General features: G+C 44.8%; 1 protein-coding gene across 2 annotated transcripts in view; it reads right to left on the bottom strand.

Annotated features, from left to right (window-relative positions):
• LOC140421277 (mastermind-like protein 2) overlaps nucleotides 1-15,517 on the bottom strand; it is a 164,980-nt gene that overhangs the window by 138,198 nt on the left and 11,265 nt on the right. The window contains exon 1 of one of the 2 annotated variants that reach the window (XM_072505865.1): nucleotides 12,710-12,760. The exons of the other annotated variant lie outside the window; for it this stretch is intronic. Coding sequence (XP_072361966.1) covers nucleotides 12,710-12,751 — 42 coding nt within the window. The 5' untranslated portion in view covers nucleotides 12,752-12,760. Of the gene's footprint in view, nucleotides 1-12,709; nucleotides 12,761-15,517 lie in introns of those variants that run through there. 2 annotated transcript variants of the gene reach the window in all.

The raw sequence follows: 15,517 nt of genomic DNA, 5'->3' as shown, positions 1-15,517 counted from the left end.
GTGAACGTTAAAAGGTCCCATGTCACGATTTTGAAGAGCAGGAAGGTTAAACTTGTGCAAACCAATGTTTAATCTTCAAAGGATGTCATTAAAAAGAAACATTTTTTTATAATATAAATTTAGACTACCCAATTATTTTTACCAATTAAGGGGCAATTTAGCGTGGCCAATCCACCTATCCTGCACATCTTTGGGGGTGAAACCCACACAGACACGGGGAGAATGTGCAAACTCCACACGGACAGTGACCCAGAGCTGGGATTTGAACCTGGGTCCTCAGCGCCGTGAGGCAGCAGTGCTACCCACTGCGCCACCGTTCTGCCCTAAAAAGAAACATTATTGACCTGTAACTTCCTGGCTCCCTAGTGTTGGAATTTGGGGGATACCCCAGAGATACGCTGGAATCCCTCTTGGGAGTTCTGAGGTAAAGGTGTACCCGGCAATTGTCCAGAAGTGCTAATTTTTAGGCCGGCGTGTGCCGCAGTGGTTAGCACTGGGACTGCGGCGCTGAGGACCCGGGTTCGAATCCTGGCCCTGGGTCACTTTCCGTTTGGAGTTTGCACATTCTCCCCATGTCTGCGTGACCCCCACAACCCAAAGATGTGCAGGTTAGGTGGATTGGCCACACTAAATTGCCCCTTAATTGGAGAAAAAAATAATTGGGTACTCTAAATTTATATTTAAGAAAAGAAGTGCCAACTTTTTCTGGACAATTGCGCTGGGCTGGGCAAAGCGATTGAAATTGCTGACTTTGGATGGTTCTGCCAATGTGTGAAGAAATAAAAGCATTTCGAACTTCAACGACACTATTTTAAACGCCCAGACCGGGCTCCACACAGGCCACCCCCTCACATCCCGACCCCTCGGGAACTCCCCCATGCACCCACAGCTAAGCACTCCCCACAATTCCACAACTGACCTGACCTGACTGGACCCAATCCCTGCCCCCTTCCCAGCACCGGCTCCCCACTCCAACCCCCTGACCACCTGCCACTTACCCCTGCCACTCGACTGCCCCCCCCCACCCCGAATTTCTACCCACCCTGACCCCACTACCACCACCGATGTCTGACTCATCTCCCCCCCCCCCCCCAATGTCCGACTCTCTGTCCATGTCCAAAGCCCCATCCCACGTCCCATCCATTTACCTTAGACACTCATCGTCTCTCTGGCCTGTTATTTTTTTAAATAAATTTAGAGTACCCAATTCTTTCTTTTCCAATTAAGGGGCAATTTAGCGTGGACAATCCAGCTACCCTGCACACCTTTGGGTTGGGGGGGGGGGGGGGTCGAGACCCACACAGACACAGGGAGAATCATCATAAAATTTACAGTGCAGAAGGAGGCCATTCAGCCCATCAAGGCTGCACCGGCCCTTACAAAGAGCACTCGACTGAAACCCACGTATCTACCTATCCCAGTAACCCCCACTTAACATTTTGTGGACACTAAGGGCAATTTATCATGGCCAATCCACCTAACCCGCACATCTTTGGACTGTGGGAGGAAACCGGAGCACCCGGAGGAAACCCACGCAGACACGGAAGAACGTGCAGATTCCGCACAGACAGTGACCCAGCCGGGAATCGAACCTGGGACCCTGGAGCTGTGAAGCAACTGTGCTACCCACTATGCTATCATGCTGCCCTGCTAATGTGCAAATTCCACACGGACCAGAGCCGGGATCGAACCCCGGTTCTCGACGCAGTGAGGCAGCAGTGCTAACCACTGCTCCACCATGCCACCCCTGGACTGTTATTTTCAATGGGACTTTTAAACTCATCTGCTTTATGGCAGCTGGTGCTGTAAAATAGGGGGAAGTAGGGGTGCCATGTGGCGCAGTGGATAGCACTGGGACCCGGCTTCGAATCCCGGCTCTGGGTAACTGTCCGCGTGGAGTTTGCACATTCTCCCAGTGTCTGCGTGGGTTTCACCCCCACAACCCAAAGATGTACAGTGTAGGTGAATTGGCCACACTAAATTGCCCCTTAATTGGAAAAAAATAATTGGGTACTCTAAATTTAAAATAAATAAATAAATAGGGGGAAGTATCCTCCTCTGTTCCGCTTCTTTTACCCTTGGACGCTGGAGCCAGGCACCTGCAGCGCTGCCTGAATCTCACCCAGTTTGAATCAGGAAATCAGGCAAGATAAGCGTTTAATAAGTTTACTGTTGGTAAGTCAGTACGGAGTGATTATCTGCCGCAAATTGCCATTCCGAGGAAGTTATGACCTATTGTTTGGTCCTTTCACGTGTTGTTCTTTGTGGGATCTGACTGTGCATAATTTGGCTGCTGCATTTCCTACATTACAACAGTGACTACTCTTCAAACGCATGTCATTGGCTGCAAAGTGTTTTGGGATGCTCTAACACCATGAAAGGTGCTACATAAATGCAAGTTCTTTCTTTTCCGCAGTGGTTAACAACAAAAATGACCCCACTGGGTTTTGGAAGTTTGTGCCTCTGTTCGCTTCCGTCTATCCCCTCGGAGACACTAGTTTCAGCAAAAGCTAAAGGCAATTAGAAGCACATAAACATTATGTGCAACATGCTGTTGTCATGACATCATCTCCTCCCACCAACAGTCAGAGTCGCTGGTCTTTGAAGAAGGAACAGTGAATCACAGCCAAGTCTTTAATAAATCGGAGAGTCCTCCCTAAGTAAATCAGGACCTGCTAGCTCACGGACAGACTCTTAATTCAAGTTCTGATGCCATACTGGGAAGTCTGTTTATGAAACTGGTCTTTTGAAAAAGCATAAAAATATACTGGATGACGAAAATTCTTGGCCCCTCGCATTTTCTGCAGCTAAGAAATGGTTTGTACCAGTTTGGCGCCTCCTACATTGACTGATAACCCAGCGTTGGAATGTAGATGTATTTGATTGCCCTGGGATGCGGTTTCTTACAGTTTGTAAGGGATCTGTCGCTCTGAGCAGCAGGGGTTTGGGGTGGGATCCCGGTCCAAATTCATTCATATGAAAGACTTCATGGTGAAGCAGTTGAGGAACAGTGGAGAACCTTCCGAGCGATCTTTCACAGTGTTCAGAAAAGGTTCATACTGACAAAAAAGAAAGACGGTAGAAAGGGGAAAAATCGCCCGTGGATATCTAAGGAGGTGAGGGAGAGTATCAAATTGAAGGAAAAAACATACAAAGTGGCAAAAATTAGTGGGAGACTAGAGGACTGGGAAGTCTTTAGGGGACAACAGAAAGTTACTAAAAAAGCCACAAAGAAGAGTAAGGTAGACTATGAAAATAAACTGGCTCAGAACATAAAAGCAGATAGTAAAAGCTTCTACAAATATATAAGACAAAAAAGAGTGGCTAAGGTAAATATTGGTCTGTTGGAAGATGGGAGAAGGGAGATTTAATAATAGGAGACGGGGAAATGGCTGAGGAGCTGAACAGGTTTTTTGGGTCAGTCTTCACAGTGGAGGACACAAATAACATGCCAGTGACTGATGGAAATAAGGATATGATAGGTGAGGACCTTGAGATGATTGTAATCACTAAGGAGGCAGTATTGGTCAAGCTAATGGGGCTAAAGGTAGACAAGTCTCCTGGCCCTGATGGGATGCATCCCAGAGTGTTAAAAGAGATGGCTAGGGAAATTGTAAACGCACTAGTGATAATTTATCAAAATTAACTAGACTCTGGGGTGGTCCCAGAGGATTGGAAAGTAGCAAACGTGACACCACTGTTTAAAAAAGGAGGTCGGCAGAAAGCGGGTAATTATAGGCCGGTAAGCTTAACTTCGGTTGTAGGGAAAATGCTGGAATCTATCATTAAGGAGGAAATAGCGGGGCACCTGGAGGGAAATTGTCCCATTGGGCAGACGCAGCATGGGTTCACAAAGGGTAGGTCGTGTCTGACTAATTTGGTAGAATTTTTTGAGGACGTTACCAGTGCAGTAGATAACGGGGAGCCAATGGATGTGGTATATCTGGATTTCCAGAAAGCTTTTGACAAGGTGCCACACAAAAGGTTGCTGCATAAACTAAAGATGCATGGCATTGAGGGTAAAGTGGTAGCATGGGTCGAGGATTGGTTAACTAGCAGAAAGCAGAGAGTGGGGATAAATGGGTGTTCCTCTGGTTGGCAACCTGTAACTAGTGGGGTCCCTCAAGGATCAGTGTTGGGCCCGCAGTTGTTCACAATTTACATAGACGATTTGTAGTTGGGGACCAAGTGCAATGTGTCAAAGTTTGCAGACGACACTAAGATGAGTGGTAAAGCAAAAAGTGCAGAGGATACCGGAAGTCTGCAGAAGGATTTGGATAGGTTAGGTGAATGGGCTAGGGTCTGGCAGATGGAATTCAATGTTGCCAAGTGTGAGGCTATCCATTTTGGGAGGAATAACAGCAGAATGGATTATTATTTAAACGGTAAGATGTTAAAACATGCTGCTGTGCAGAGGGACCTGGGTGTGCTGGTGCACGAGTCGCAAAAAGTTGGTGGCAGGTGCAACAGGTGATTAAGAAGGCTAATCGAGTTTTGTCTTTCATTGCTAGAGGGATGGAGTTCAAGACTAGTGAGGTTCTGCTGCAATTGTATAGGGTGTTGGTGAGGCCGCATCTGGAGTATTGTGTTCAGTTTTGGTCTCCTTACCTGAGAAAGGACATATTGGCACTGGAGGGAGTGCAGAGGAGATTCACTAGGTTGATCCCAGAGTTGAGGGGATTAGATTATGACGAGAGGTTGAGTAGACTGGGACTGTACTCATTGGAGTTTAGAAGGATGCGGGGGAATCTTATTGAAACATATAAAATTATGAAGGGAATAGATAGGATAGATGCGGGCAGGTTGTTTCCACTGGTCGGGGAAAGCAGAACTAGGGGGCATAGCCTCAAAATAAGGGGAAGTAGATTTAGGACGGAGTGTAGGAGGAACTTCTTCACCCAAAGGGTTGTGAATCTCTGGAATTCCTTGCCCAGTGAAGCAGTTGAGGCTCCTTCTTTAAACGTTTTTAAGAAAAAGATAGATACCTTTCTAAAGAATAAAGGGATTCGGGGATATGGTGTACGGGCCGGAGAGTGGAGCTGAGTCCACAAAGATCAGCCATGATCTCATTAAATGGCGGAGCAGGCTCGAGGGGCCAGATACCCTACTCCTGTTCCTAGTTCTTATTATAGAATCTACAGTGCAGAAGGAGGCCATTCGGCCCATTGAGTCTGCACCGGCCCTTTGGAAGAGCACCCTACATAAGCCCACGCCTCCACCCCATCTCCACAATCCCACCGAACCAATTGGAAAATCATTTTTAGCAGTCAACAAGCGTGCAAGTTCCAAACGACATTTGGTACTGAAAAAAGTCAATCTGCTCCGTTTCAACCAAGGGAATCGAAACTGGATCTGTGCACTAATTTTTCGCTTTGAACCCAACAGTTTTCATCCCGACTCTTCAGGAACAGTTTTTAAAAAACTCACATAAGAGTGTGTGAATTAATGGCACAGAAGTAAAGAATGAGATGGCAGGTCTTAACTTTCACCAGGTCTGAAACATCAAAACATGTTTTGATATTAAGATCGGTGGAATGTCTAAGAAAAGATACCTTTCACAAAAGGGAGAATTTAGCTGCAAGATATGCATTCAGTCGGAGTTCCACACATTGGTTACACCATTTTCTTTTCTCTGGGAGTAGGTAAACAATGTTAAGGCCATTTCAGTTCCTTTACCCCACCCACTCTCTGGGTAAACTGGTGCTCATCATAGCTTTGCACAAGCTTCAAGTGTGTAGCTCTTGGATCATTGTCCAATCTAATCATTTACCAACAGCAATGGTTAAAAGAACCAATTTTACACTTTACGAGTGTTGGTAGTCAAGCAGCAGCTTCTGAACCAGCAGTTATTAATGCTGAGGGCACGTTTGGTAAACAGCTAGTGATTTTTGTTGTGTGTGTGTGTGTGTTGAATGAACTCCATTAACGCTTAATCATTTTAAACCACAGGTGTCAGACCATTCATTTGGACTAATGGGTTAGCAGGAAGGCTTCAATGATAAACACTGCTGGGGACACTTCCCTCATTTAACATCGCAAGATACAGATGAAGTGCCAAGACTCATAATGCAGCAAATGGATAAAGCAGGCAGGAGTGATTGGATGACACAGCGTTTGGCATTTTAAAAGCATGGAGAAGGAAGGCAGGACTCGGGGAAAGACATTGGGTAAATTTAAACCTTCACCACTCGAGTGTGAAACTGGGAGAAAATTCACACTCCTTCCTCTTTGCAGAACCTGCCTGGCTATCACTCCATTGACTTAGAAAGTAGGTGTCTTAGGACCAGCTGTTTTCCCCCTTTCCTTTCCCAGGAGATTACTAGGCTATGGGGTGGAGTGCAGTGTAGAAAGGAAGAGTTTAGCCATGAAACTCCATCCATCTCGACATAGAACAGGCTTTATGGACCTGCTGGTTTTTTCCTTTCTTTTATAAATTTATAGTACCCAATTCTTTTGATTGATTGATGGATTTATTGTCACATGTACCGAAGTACAATGAAGTATTTTTCTGTGGCCAAGGGAATGTACACAGTAGGCCAAAAGAATAATTAACAAAGTACATCGACAAATAAGTAATGGTTACAGTGCGGAACAAGGGGCCAAACAAAGGAAATACATGAGCAAGAGCAGCATTGGGCATTGTGAATAGTGTTCTTACAGGGAACAGATCAGTCCGAGGGAGAGTCGTTGAGGAGTCTAGTAACTGTGGGGAAGAAGCTGTTCCTATGTCTGGATGTGCGGGTCTTCAGACTTCTCTACCTTCTGCCTGATGGAAGGGTCTGAAAGAGGGCAAAGCCTGGATGGGAGGGGTCTCTGACAATGCTGTCTGCCTTCCTGAGGCAGCGGGAGGTATATACAGAATCAATGTGCGGGTGGCAAGCTTGTGAGATGCGTTGGGCTAAGTTCACCACATTCTGCAGTTTCTTGCAATCTTGGGCCGAGCAGTTGCCATACCAGGCTGTGATGTAGCCGGATAGGATGCTCTCGATGGCATATCTGTGGAGGTTTGAGAGAGTCAATGCAGACAAGACAAATTTCTTCAGCTTCCATAGGAAGTAGAGAAGTTGTTGGGCTTTCTTGATTGTTGCATCAACGTGAGTGGACCAGGCCAGACTGGTGGTGATGGTGACTCCCAGGAACTTAAAGCAATCAACCATCTCCACTTCGGAGCCATTTGTGTTGCACTACGCTTCCTGAAGTCGATGATCAGTTCCTTGGTTTTGCAGATATTTAGAGAGAGGTTGTTTTCGCTACCCCATGCAACCAATTTTTCCCAATTAAGGGGCAATTTAGCGTGGCCAATCATCCTATCCTGCACATCTTTAGGTTGTGGGGGTGAGACCCACGCAGACACAGGGAGAATGTGCAAACTCCACACGGACAGTGACCCAGGGCCGGATCAAACCCGGGTCCTCAGCGCCATGAGGCAGCAATGGTGGTCTTTTCCTGCCCATTGACTTTGTATATTCTGTCTTTCAGCGGGATGAATTTGGTACTCACTGTACCAAATTACCATACAGGTGCTGAAGGCGAGAACGTGTACCATAGTTTTGAAGTTGAAAATGAAAATCGCTTATTGTCACAAGTAGGCTTCAAATGAAGTTCCTGTGAAAAGCCCCTAGTCGCCACATTCTGGTGCCTGTTCGGGGAGGCTGGTACGGGAAATGTTCTGGGGAAATGCAAGCGAAAACAAAATGCTATGGAAATGAGCCTTGAGAATATTGAAAGTATGTTTTACACTGGAATGTTTACGTTGTCAAATAGGGGTCTCCAAACCCCTATTGTATTTTTAAAATATATATAAGTCCACGTTACTGCTGCAGGAATAAAACAAAAGCCAGATTTTGCAGTGTAAGCAAAGTGTGAGCACCAATCCCCCTACAATCCCAGTGAAACGCATCTTTGCATCTTAGCAGGAGGAAAATTCTCAGGGACACTCAAAAAGTACTGGTAAAAAGAGAGAGACAGGTAGAGACAGGGACAAGTCAGGTACTAAGCCGTGTCTTGTATCCTATCCGGGGTATATAAAAAGTCAAAGCTATTTAACTATAGATCTCTTTCACCCAAGAAAGCCTCAGTACGACAAGTGAATCAATATTACAACAACTGCATTTTTGCTGGAGTACATTACCATGACCTTCAATCTACAATGTGATAAGACTTCAGCCATGGCAATGATAATATGAATCTGCTGCCCAAGTTTCATTCTGAAACGGCAGCATATTTAGAAAGGATTTTATTCACGGAGGGACATTCAAACCACTGACATCCAGGCATAAAGTATCAACAGAAAAAACTCACATACAATCACAATTCTCTTGATTACATGATAACAGTACTTGTCTTTTTTGCTTTTTAAAACGTAGTCGCTGTTGTAGTATACACCTGATCATTCCAAGTATAGTGATCATTCCAAGTCTTTTTTTGCACTAATTATTTGATCATTTGAATGAATCAATGCAGCATCAGAATTTTAGAGCAAAATGTGAAGTGAATGAAATCATTGAAATGAGCATTACTGAATGAAGAATCAATGGGATTTTGTACATTCTTCCCTTCATCAACCTCGGCAGAGTGCTCAAATTTTCCATAGAATTTCTACAGTGCAGAAGGAGGCCATTCGGCCAATCGGGTCTGCATCGATCCTCTGAAAGAGGACCTCACCCAGGCCCACTCCCCCGCCCCACCCCCAGAATCTAACCTGTACTTCCCTGGACACCCAGGGCAACTTAGCATGGCCTAACCTGCACATCTTTGGACTGTGGGAGGAAACCGGAGCACCCGGTGGAAACGCAGACACTGGGAGAACATGCAAACTCCACACAAACAGTCACCCAAGGCAGGAATTGAACCCGGGTCCCTAGCGCTGTGAGACAGCACGGTGCCACTGGGATTATAATGCCAAAGATAGCTAAAGTTTAGTTCACTATCCCCCCACCCCACACAGGAACTGAGCCCCTCACCTTATAACATTGAGCATTTATTCTGTAACACTGCTGGGATTTTTAAATCTGTTTTGTGACATTAACATTGTAAATAAACAGATGTCATTCCAACCACAGGAGATAATTTGATACATTACGAATATACGTAACGGAGATGCAGAAAAATTGTGTTGTGGTAAACTGCAGTTTTTTTCTCAAACTGACAAGATTTGGAGCATCCAGCCAAGACGGGGCCGAGCTCACAGCCAACTCAGAACCTCAGTCAGTGGTAGCACTTTCACCTTGAGTGTGAAGGTTGTGGGTTTAAGGCCCACTCGAGGGGTTGGAGCACATCATCTTGGCTGGCACTCCATTGAGGTGCTATGGGCATGCAGCAGAATTGTCCTCGACCGAGTGTTGCAGACTGGCACATTCCAAGGTCCAGGACTACGTGCTGGGGGACGCACTCAAGCTTGGGGCAGCTGCCGCCAAGGCGCAATGGGGAAAGACCATTGTGTAAGGTCTTTCCAGCAAATGTACACCGAGGGGCGGGTAACAGTGTAAACCCCCCTCGGTCTGGGCCACCAACACTCCAATGTATAAAAGAAACATGACAATGTAAATAGTTAAGAAGGAATTGTAATGTAAAGAGTGATATGTGTATAATAATATTAAAATTGATTGGAAGAAAGTCAAGGCAATGTGTAGCTCTGACGGAAATGTACAGTCAAGACAATTCGAAATGCTCTGTAATGCTTATGATAAATTTTATGAATAAAGTATATTTTTTTGAATTAAAAAAAAAAATTCTTCTGAGGTACTGTGCAGATGTGATGTTAAACAGGAGGTCCCACATGTCCTCCCTCAGCACTTAAAAGTGGGTCACATTGCAATTTGCGGGATCTTGCTGAGCACAGATTGGCTGTCAACATGACACGCAGAGAGGATACTTAAAAAACTCAAAATAGGGGGCCGCACAGTGGGTTAGCCCTGATAGCTCACGGCGCAGAGGTCCCAGGTTCGATCCCGACTCTGGGTCACTGTCCGTGTGGAGTTTGCACATTCTCCCCGTGTTTCCGTGGGTTTCACCCCCACAACCCAAAGATGTGCAGGCTAGGTGGATTGGCCGCGCTAAATTCCCCCTTAATTGGAAAGAAAATGAATTAGGTACTCTAAATTTATTTTTAAAAACTCAAAATAGTTGTGACATTCTAAAAGGTGCAATATTAATACAAATTCAATTGTTGTCACCTGTTAACAGAAACGGGTGCAGTTCTTCCTGTTGTGAACACATGTGGAATATGCAAAAACAGATTTATCTAATAAATGTATCTGGTGAAGCCAACACCGGGCAAAGCCATTAATTGGTCTTCACAAACGTGACTGCTGGACCAGAAATATGGTTCATGAATGAAGACTTTGACTTGCAGCATCTCAGATGGGCAGCCCAAAGTACTAGATTACCCTGGCGGGGCTGTGGAAAAGTAGACTGCTGTCTATACAAGCACAGCCCCTGAATAGGTTGGACATTAGGAAATGTATATTTGAGCTAAATGATGGGGGTGGGGAGGGGATTCCTCCTGGGAAGTGCCAACCCTCAGTGAGAGAGAGAGATGACAGATAGGCCTATATTTATATACAACTTTCGCAACTTTAGAACATCCCAAAACGTAAGTGCGGTCACTGATGCAATTTTGGAAGAATAGCAACCAGTTTGCACACATCTCATTAGTATTTGTGGGTCCTTGGTAGGTGGCTGGATAATACCTTCAGTGCTCTGCTAGTTGATGGATATTGGCCACGAAATGGGCATAAACACCCCATCTCATTGGAAATAGTGCGAGTGCGAGGAGGGCATTTTTCTTTAACGTGTACCCGATAGGTGTCCTGACAATTGTAATTGTATCCAAGTGACTATGATCAGGACACTAAAAGCAGCAACAGAACACAGCGTATTCCTCTGCTTAGCAAATGATAAATTGTTTTAAACTGATAACTGAACTTATGATCAATGATAACTATTTTCCAATTAAATTCACAACCCCCCCCCCCCCCCCCCTCAAATGCCTGCAGGGAGAAAAGACAATGAGCCGAGTGTGAAACAGGGCATTTAAAAATGGGCTGGTTACTGAAAGTTGCTGGATGGGGAAACAAAGGCACTTTTATTGCAGCCTCCACATCAGAGAGAAGTGAAGCAGAGAAAACAATAACAGCGTTCAGCTTTGTTTCAGTTTACAAAGAGAGGCACAGTTTGTGTAAACCTGGCTTGAAGACAGAATCCCAGTTTTGTCAGACACACACACACACATACAAAATCTGAATCCCTGGTAGGCCCAGCTAAGTATATAAAATTAAGAGCTGACAAATAAAACAATATTTCCAAGTCCTCCCTTTAGAGAGCACGTGCTATACTGAAATTAACCTTTATTTTTAAATAAAGGATCTACTAAAAGCAGACGCTAATGAATATTACCGATGTACCAAGCTATATTTATTGCAAAACCGATTCACTGGCAGGATTATAGATCAGTTTCTGTTGGCCTGACCTGGGTGTAACTGGCAAACTGGTTCTCTCTCTCCATAACGTGTAATCAAATAAAAATGGGGATGCTGCTCAAATAATGTCCTGAATCTAGAGATGCCAGATGGTAAAATTCTAAATCAAAGGCTGGCTCAGCATCTCGTCTTTTAACAAAGGGTCCACGTGTGGAGACACATTTCCCTCACGTGAAACAAACACGGTCACGCTGATCATGCCTGGATCATGTTGCACTCTGCCGAGTTTATTAAAACATCACAGTGCCATGCCAATTCCCTTCACTGATAAAAGTGTTCCCTACAGGACCAAAATGGCAAGAGAAATTTTCGAAGCCTTTGGAAGAGAAGGAGCTCCCCTTCTAATGTTGCCATTCGGCTAAGCAGCGACCAGTTTAGTTTGACTGAAGGAGACGTGTCCCAGTTTTGAATAGTTCTAAAGCAGTTAGGAGCCCAACACATTATCCTGTCGGCAGCCTAACAAAAGTATGAAATACAGAGGTCACAGCAAAGTACTAGATAATATGAAAGGGGACAAAAGTAGCTTCCACAAAGGCTTCAGACAGCAGAATGGAAGTTAAAAGTTAACCGAATGCTTGAAATTCCACAAGCTTGCTAAATTAATTCCACCACCCTCCCCCAGATTTGCCAAACTATTCGCCTAATTAACAAAGGAATCAATGCAAATCTCATTGATGGGTGGAGGGCCCAAGGCAGCAACACAAATTTGTCTTAATTGTTTTTCATGCAAATTTGCCAAATTGTTACAAGCCTTGGTAGGGCCAGCTTCTGTCAATGCCACACCTCCTTCGCAACAAAAGCCATTGATCAGATTTGCCTGATATTTCCCACACTTCAATCAGCGTTCCAGTACTGAAACCCCATTTACATTTCAAAATGAGCAAACGGCAGCTTCTGCCACACATTCCAACTGCACAAATGATCTTAACAATGATCTTGTGCATGTGCCAAAGCATGTCGTAACTTTAGTCACTTGAATGAAAACAGATATACGTTACAGTGTTAAAATGCTGCAGTGCTTGAAGCTTAATATCATCTAAATGAATTGGCCTTTGTTCTGGATTGATTTCCACGTTTGAGGATAGAACCCAGGATAATTCCACAGAAGCACTTCAGCCCGATCTTACAGAAGCGAGTAAGACAGACAAACTACTCACAACCCTCAAATTCAGAGGCATTACTATCGGGATAATTGAACGATAGTGATTGAAATCCAGCAACTAAATCACCTTGGCTGTTTTTTTCCACTGTACGCAATCGTTCATCGGCATAACATTTCCAAGGAGCTGTGCTTAAGGTAGTGTAAAGCAACAGCCCAATCCTATTTGCTGATTGTTTATTTCCACACAATGCACTCTTGCAGCCTGCGGGGACAAGACTGAAGTAGGTCAGCAGTCTGTAATCTGCACGAAAAGATCCCATTAGACAGCCTTCTGGGGAAAAGGCAGAAACTGACAGTGTAACTGACACATAACAAACAGCCGTAAGTTGTCTTCGGCACATCTTGTTTTTTAAAATATGCAGCCTCCTAAAACGTAGCGAGCCCACCCTCGTCCCCTTAATCAGCAATCCTCTGTCCTTTTTTTACTGCCATTAGCCAAGGCAGCTAAATACCATCCCTGGCTACATTTTAAATTCGCTCCATTTTAAACACCAGAGGATCTTGCTGAACGTGTTTAGGGTAAGCCCACCAATGCTAGCCCGCTCCTTCCTTATTGTTTCGCTCGAATCGCCCTCGAATTCTTCGCTGCCCAGTTTAAACCTTGAACGATTTATGGCAGATGTGATACTTGTTAGCCTAACAGAAGGGCACGGATAACACAAATCCTTCAGGACTTGGGAGTTCCTTTATCAGGTGGGAAGGCCACCCAGCTGTTCAAGGCAACTCCTTCGCTGCAGCACTTGCCTTCCCTGTAACATCCCTACTCTAGCCATGTTAGTGAGAGGCGAGGGGGGTCGCTTATCTGCCTCCAAATTGCAGAATAAGATCAGTAGATACAATGAACATGACCAGATCTGTGCTGTGTGTTCTGATGAAAATGATTGGGGTGGGGGGCTCCTCATTGTTGAGGGTCGCCTAAAGCTCCGCCCCTCCACATGGCAGGCAATTCACCATCCCCTACGCCTCTCTGTAAGGAAAATGTGATGTCTTTGTTCAATTTAATTTGTAAAATGGGATTTTTTTTTTTTGACAGTGAAAGCGAATCTGGCAGAGAAAGCTGGAGCAAGGGACTTGCCGATTCTTGAAGCTAAACCCATTGGGGGATTTATCTTCACAACAGTTTAACTCCGAACCACAAATCAACCAGTCTCACCCATCTGGGGGGGGGGGGGGTTACACGAGTTTGCTGCTTGTAACCTGGGGGGGGGGGGTTACACGAGTTTGCTGCTTGTAACCTGGGGGGGGTTTACACGAGTTTGCGCGGGGGCGGGGGGGGGGGGGTTTACACGAGTTTGCAGCTTGCAACGGGGGGGGGGGGGGGGGGGTTTACACGAGTTTGCGCGGGGGGCGGGGGGTTTACACGAGTTTGCGCGGGGGGCGGGGGGTTTACACGAGTTTGCTGCTTGTAACCTGCTTGCAAATTGTTTCAAATAAATTGACCTTTAAAAGATTTAGCAGATTATCCGCATCCTTGACATCTGATCTCGTTGTACCCATTTCTAACTTGGATGGAGGTTTGGCAGAATGTAATTCAAAACTCACTGCCTTTGAGGATCCCCTCACTATTTTTGTGTTTAGAGATCAAGGTCGGTTTGAAAAAAAAACAACCAATGCTGAAATAATGGACTCCAGGAGAGGGAAGCCATGGTTAGGGTTCGGACAATATTAAATGCTTTGACGTTTTTTCCCTTACAAGTCTTTAGTTTCGATTTGAATTTGGAAATCTAGTCATTAAAACGAGTAAGATGGGCTCCTACACAAAAGTAAGTTTATTACAACATTTAAACGTGTCCCCCCCCCCCCCGTGTGCCAGACAGTGAAGAGGGAGGAAACTCCAGAGATACTATCGGGACATATCAGGCAGCAGTAATGGGTTTTTTTTTTTTGCAGCTGAAGAAACAAACAATGTGGATTGGCAATTTGAATTTATTGGAACCTCATGTTGCTCCCGCTGCTGTAGTCCCGATTAGCTAAAAAGCATGGAACAAGTGACTGTTAGCCTGCTGTACACCAAAGCCTGCTGTACACTAATTCCCAAAATTGTTAGGTTTGATTTTAGTATCCAAAGACTTTTTCTTTCGGTCACAAACATGAGTGAAGTCGACAAATGAAAAACTTGTGTTGGGCAGATTTTTATTAAGCCAATTTTCCCCTTTAACTGGAATCACACGGCCAGGAATAATCCACAAATCAACTGGAACAGGTGAATTTTCAATTTAGACATATACACTTTTGCAAAGCTTTTTCTGTGACATTGTCAAGCAGGAAGAGAGTGTAGGGGGAAAAACACGTTTAAACTGGTCAGAAATTACAGCGCGCCAACAATCTTTGCTACTTCCCAACCAATCATTACCATGGACTCTGTGGAAATTCGAGAACTTTCATCAAAATAGTCCCAGCTGTTCTGTATGCCCCCCCCCCTTCTCTTTTAAATTGATATTGTTAACTGATTAAACTCCAGTCACACACAAAAAAAATCTGAGAAAGGACAAGATTCAAAAATAGTCCGCCCCCCAAGTCTTAGCGACAAGTTCAGCAGGGAAACTTAATTTCTGACCATTGATTGCTTTTTCTTCTGCAGACAACACACAGCCAGCAGTCGTGCCGGATGCAGGTACAGATGAAATTGTACTTGGCACAGCTGCTGCATTTCTCCTGTCAATATCTTACACCATGAACTGCAGGCACAACCCAGCACAACACACACCTTTTTACAGCTATTCTGACCACCACAGACACAAGCAGGAGGCTCAGGAAAAGGCAAATTAGTTGGCTGATTTCTCCCACAAACAGCAGTCGAAGCTACAACAGTTTTTAATTTTAAATCTGAGATATAGATTTTTGTGAAGCAAAGATATTAAGGACCGACGGCGTT

The sequence above is a fragment of the Scyliorhinus torazame genome, chromosome 5, assembly GCF_047496885.1.
Source record: "Scyliorhinus torazame isolate Kashiwa2021f chromosome 5, sScyTor2.1, whole genome shotgun sequence".
Classification (NCBI taxonomy): domain Eukaryota; kingdom Metazoa; phylum Chordata; class Chondrichthyes; order Carcharhiniformes; family Scyliorhinidae; genus Scyliorhinus; species Scyliorhinus torazame.
Note: the sequence above shows the minus strand (reverse complement) of the source record. Positions and strands in the feature narration are given on the sequence as shown.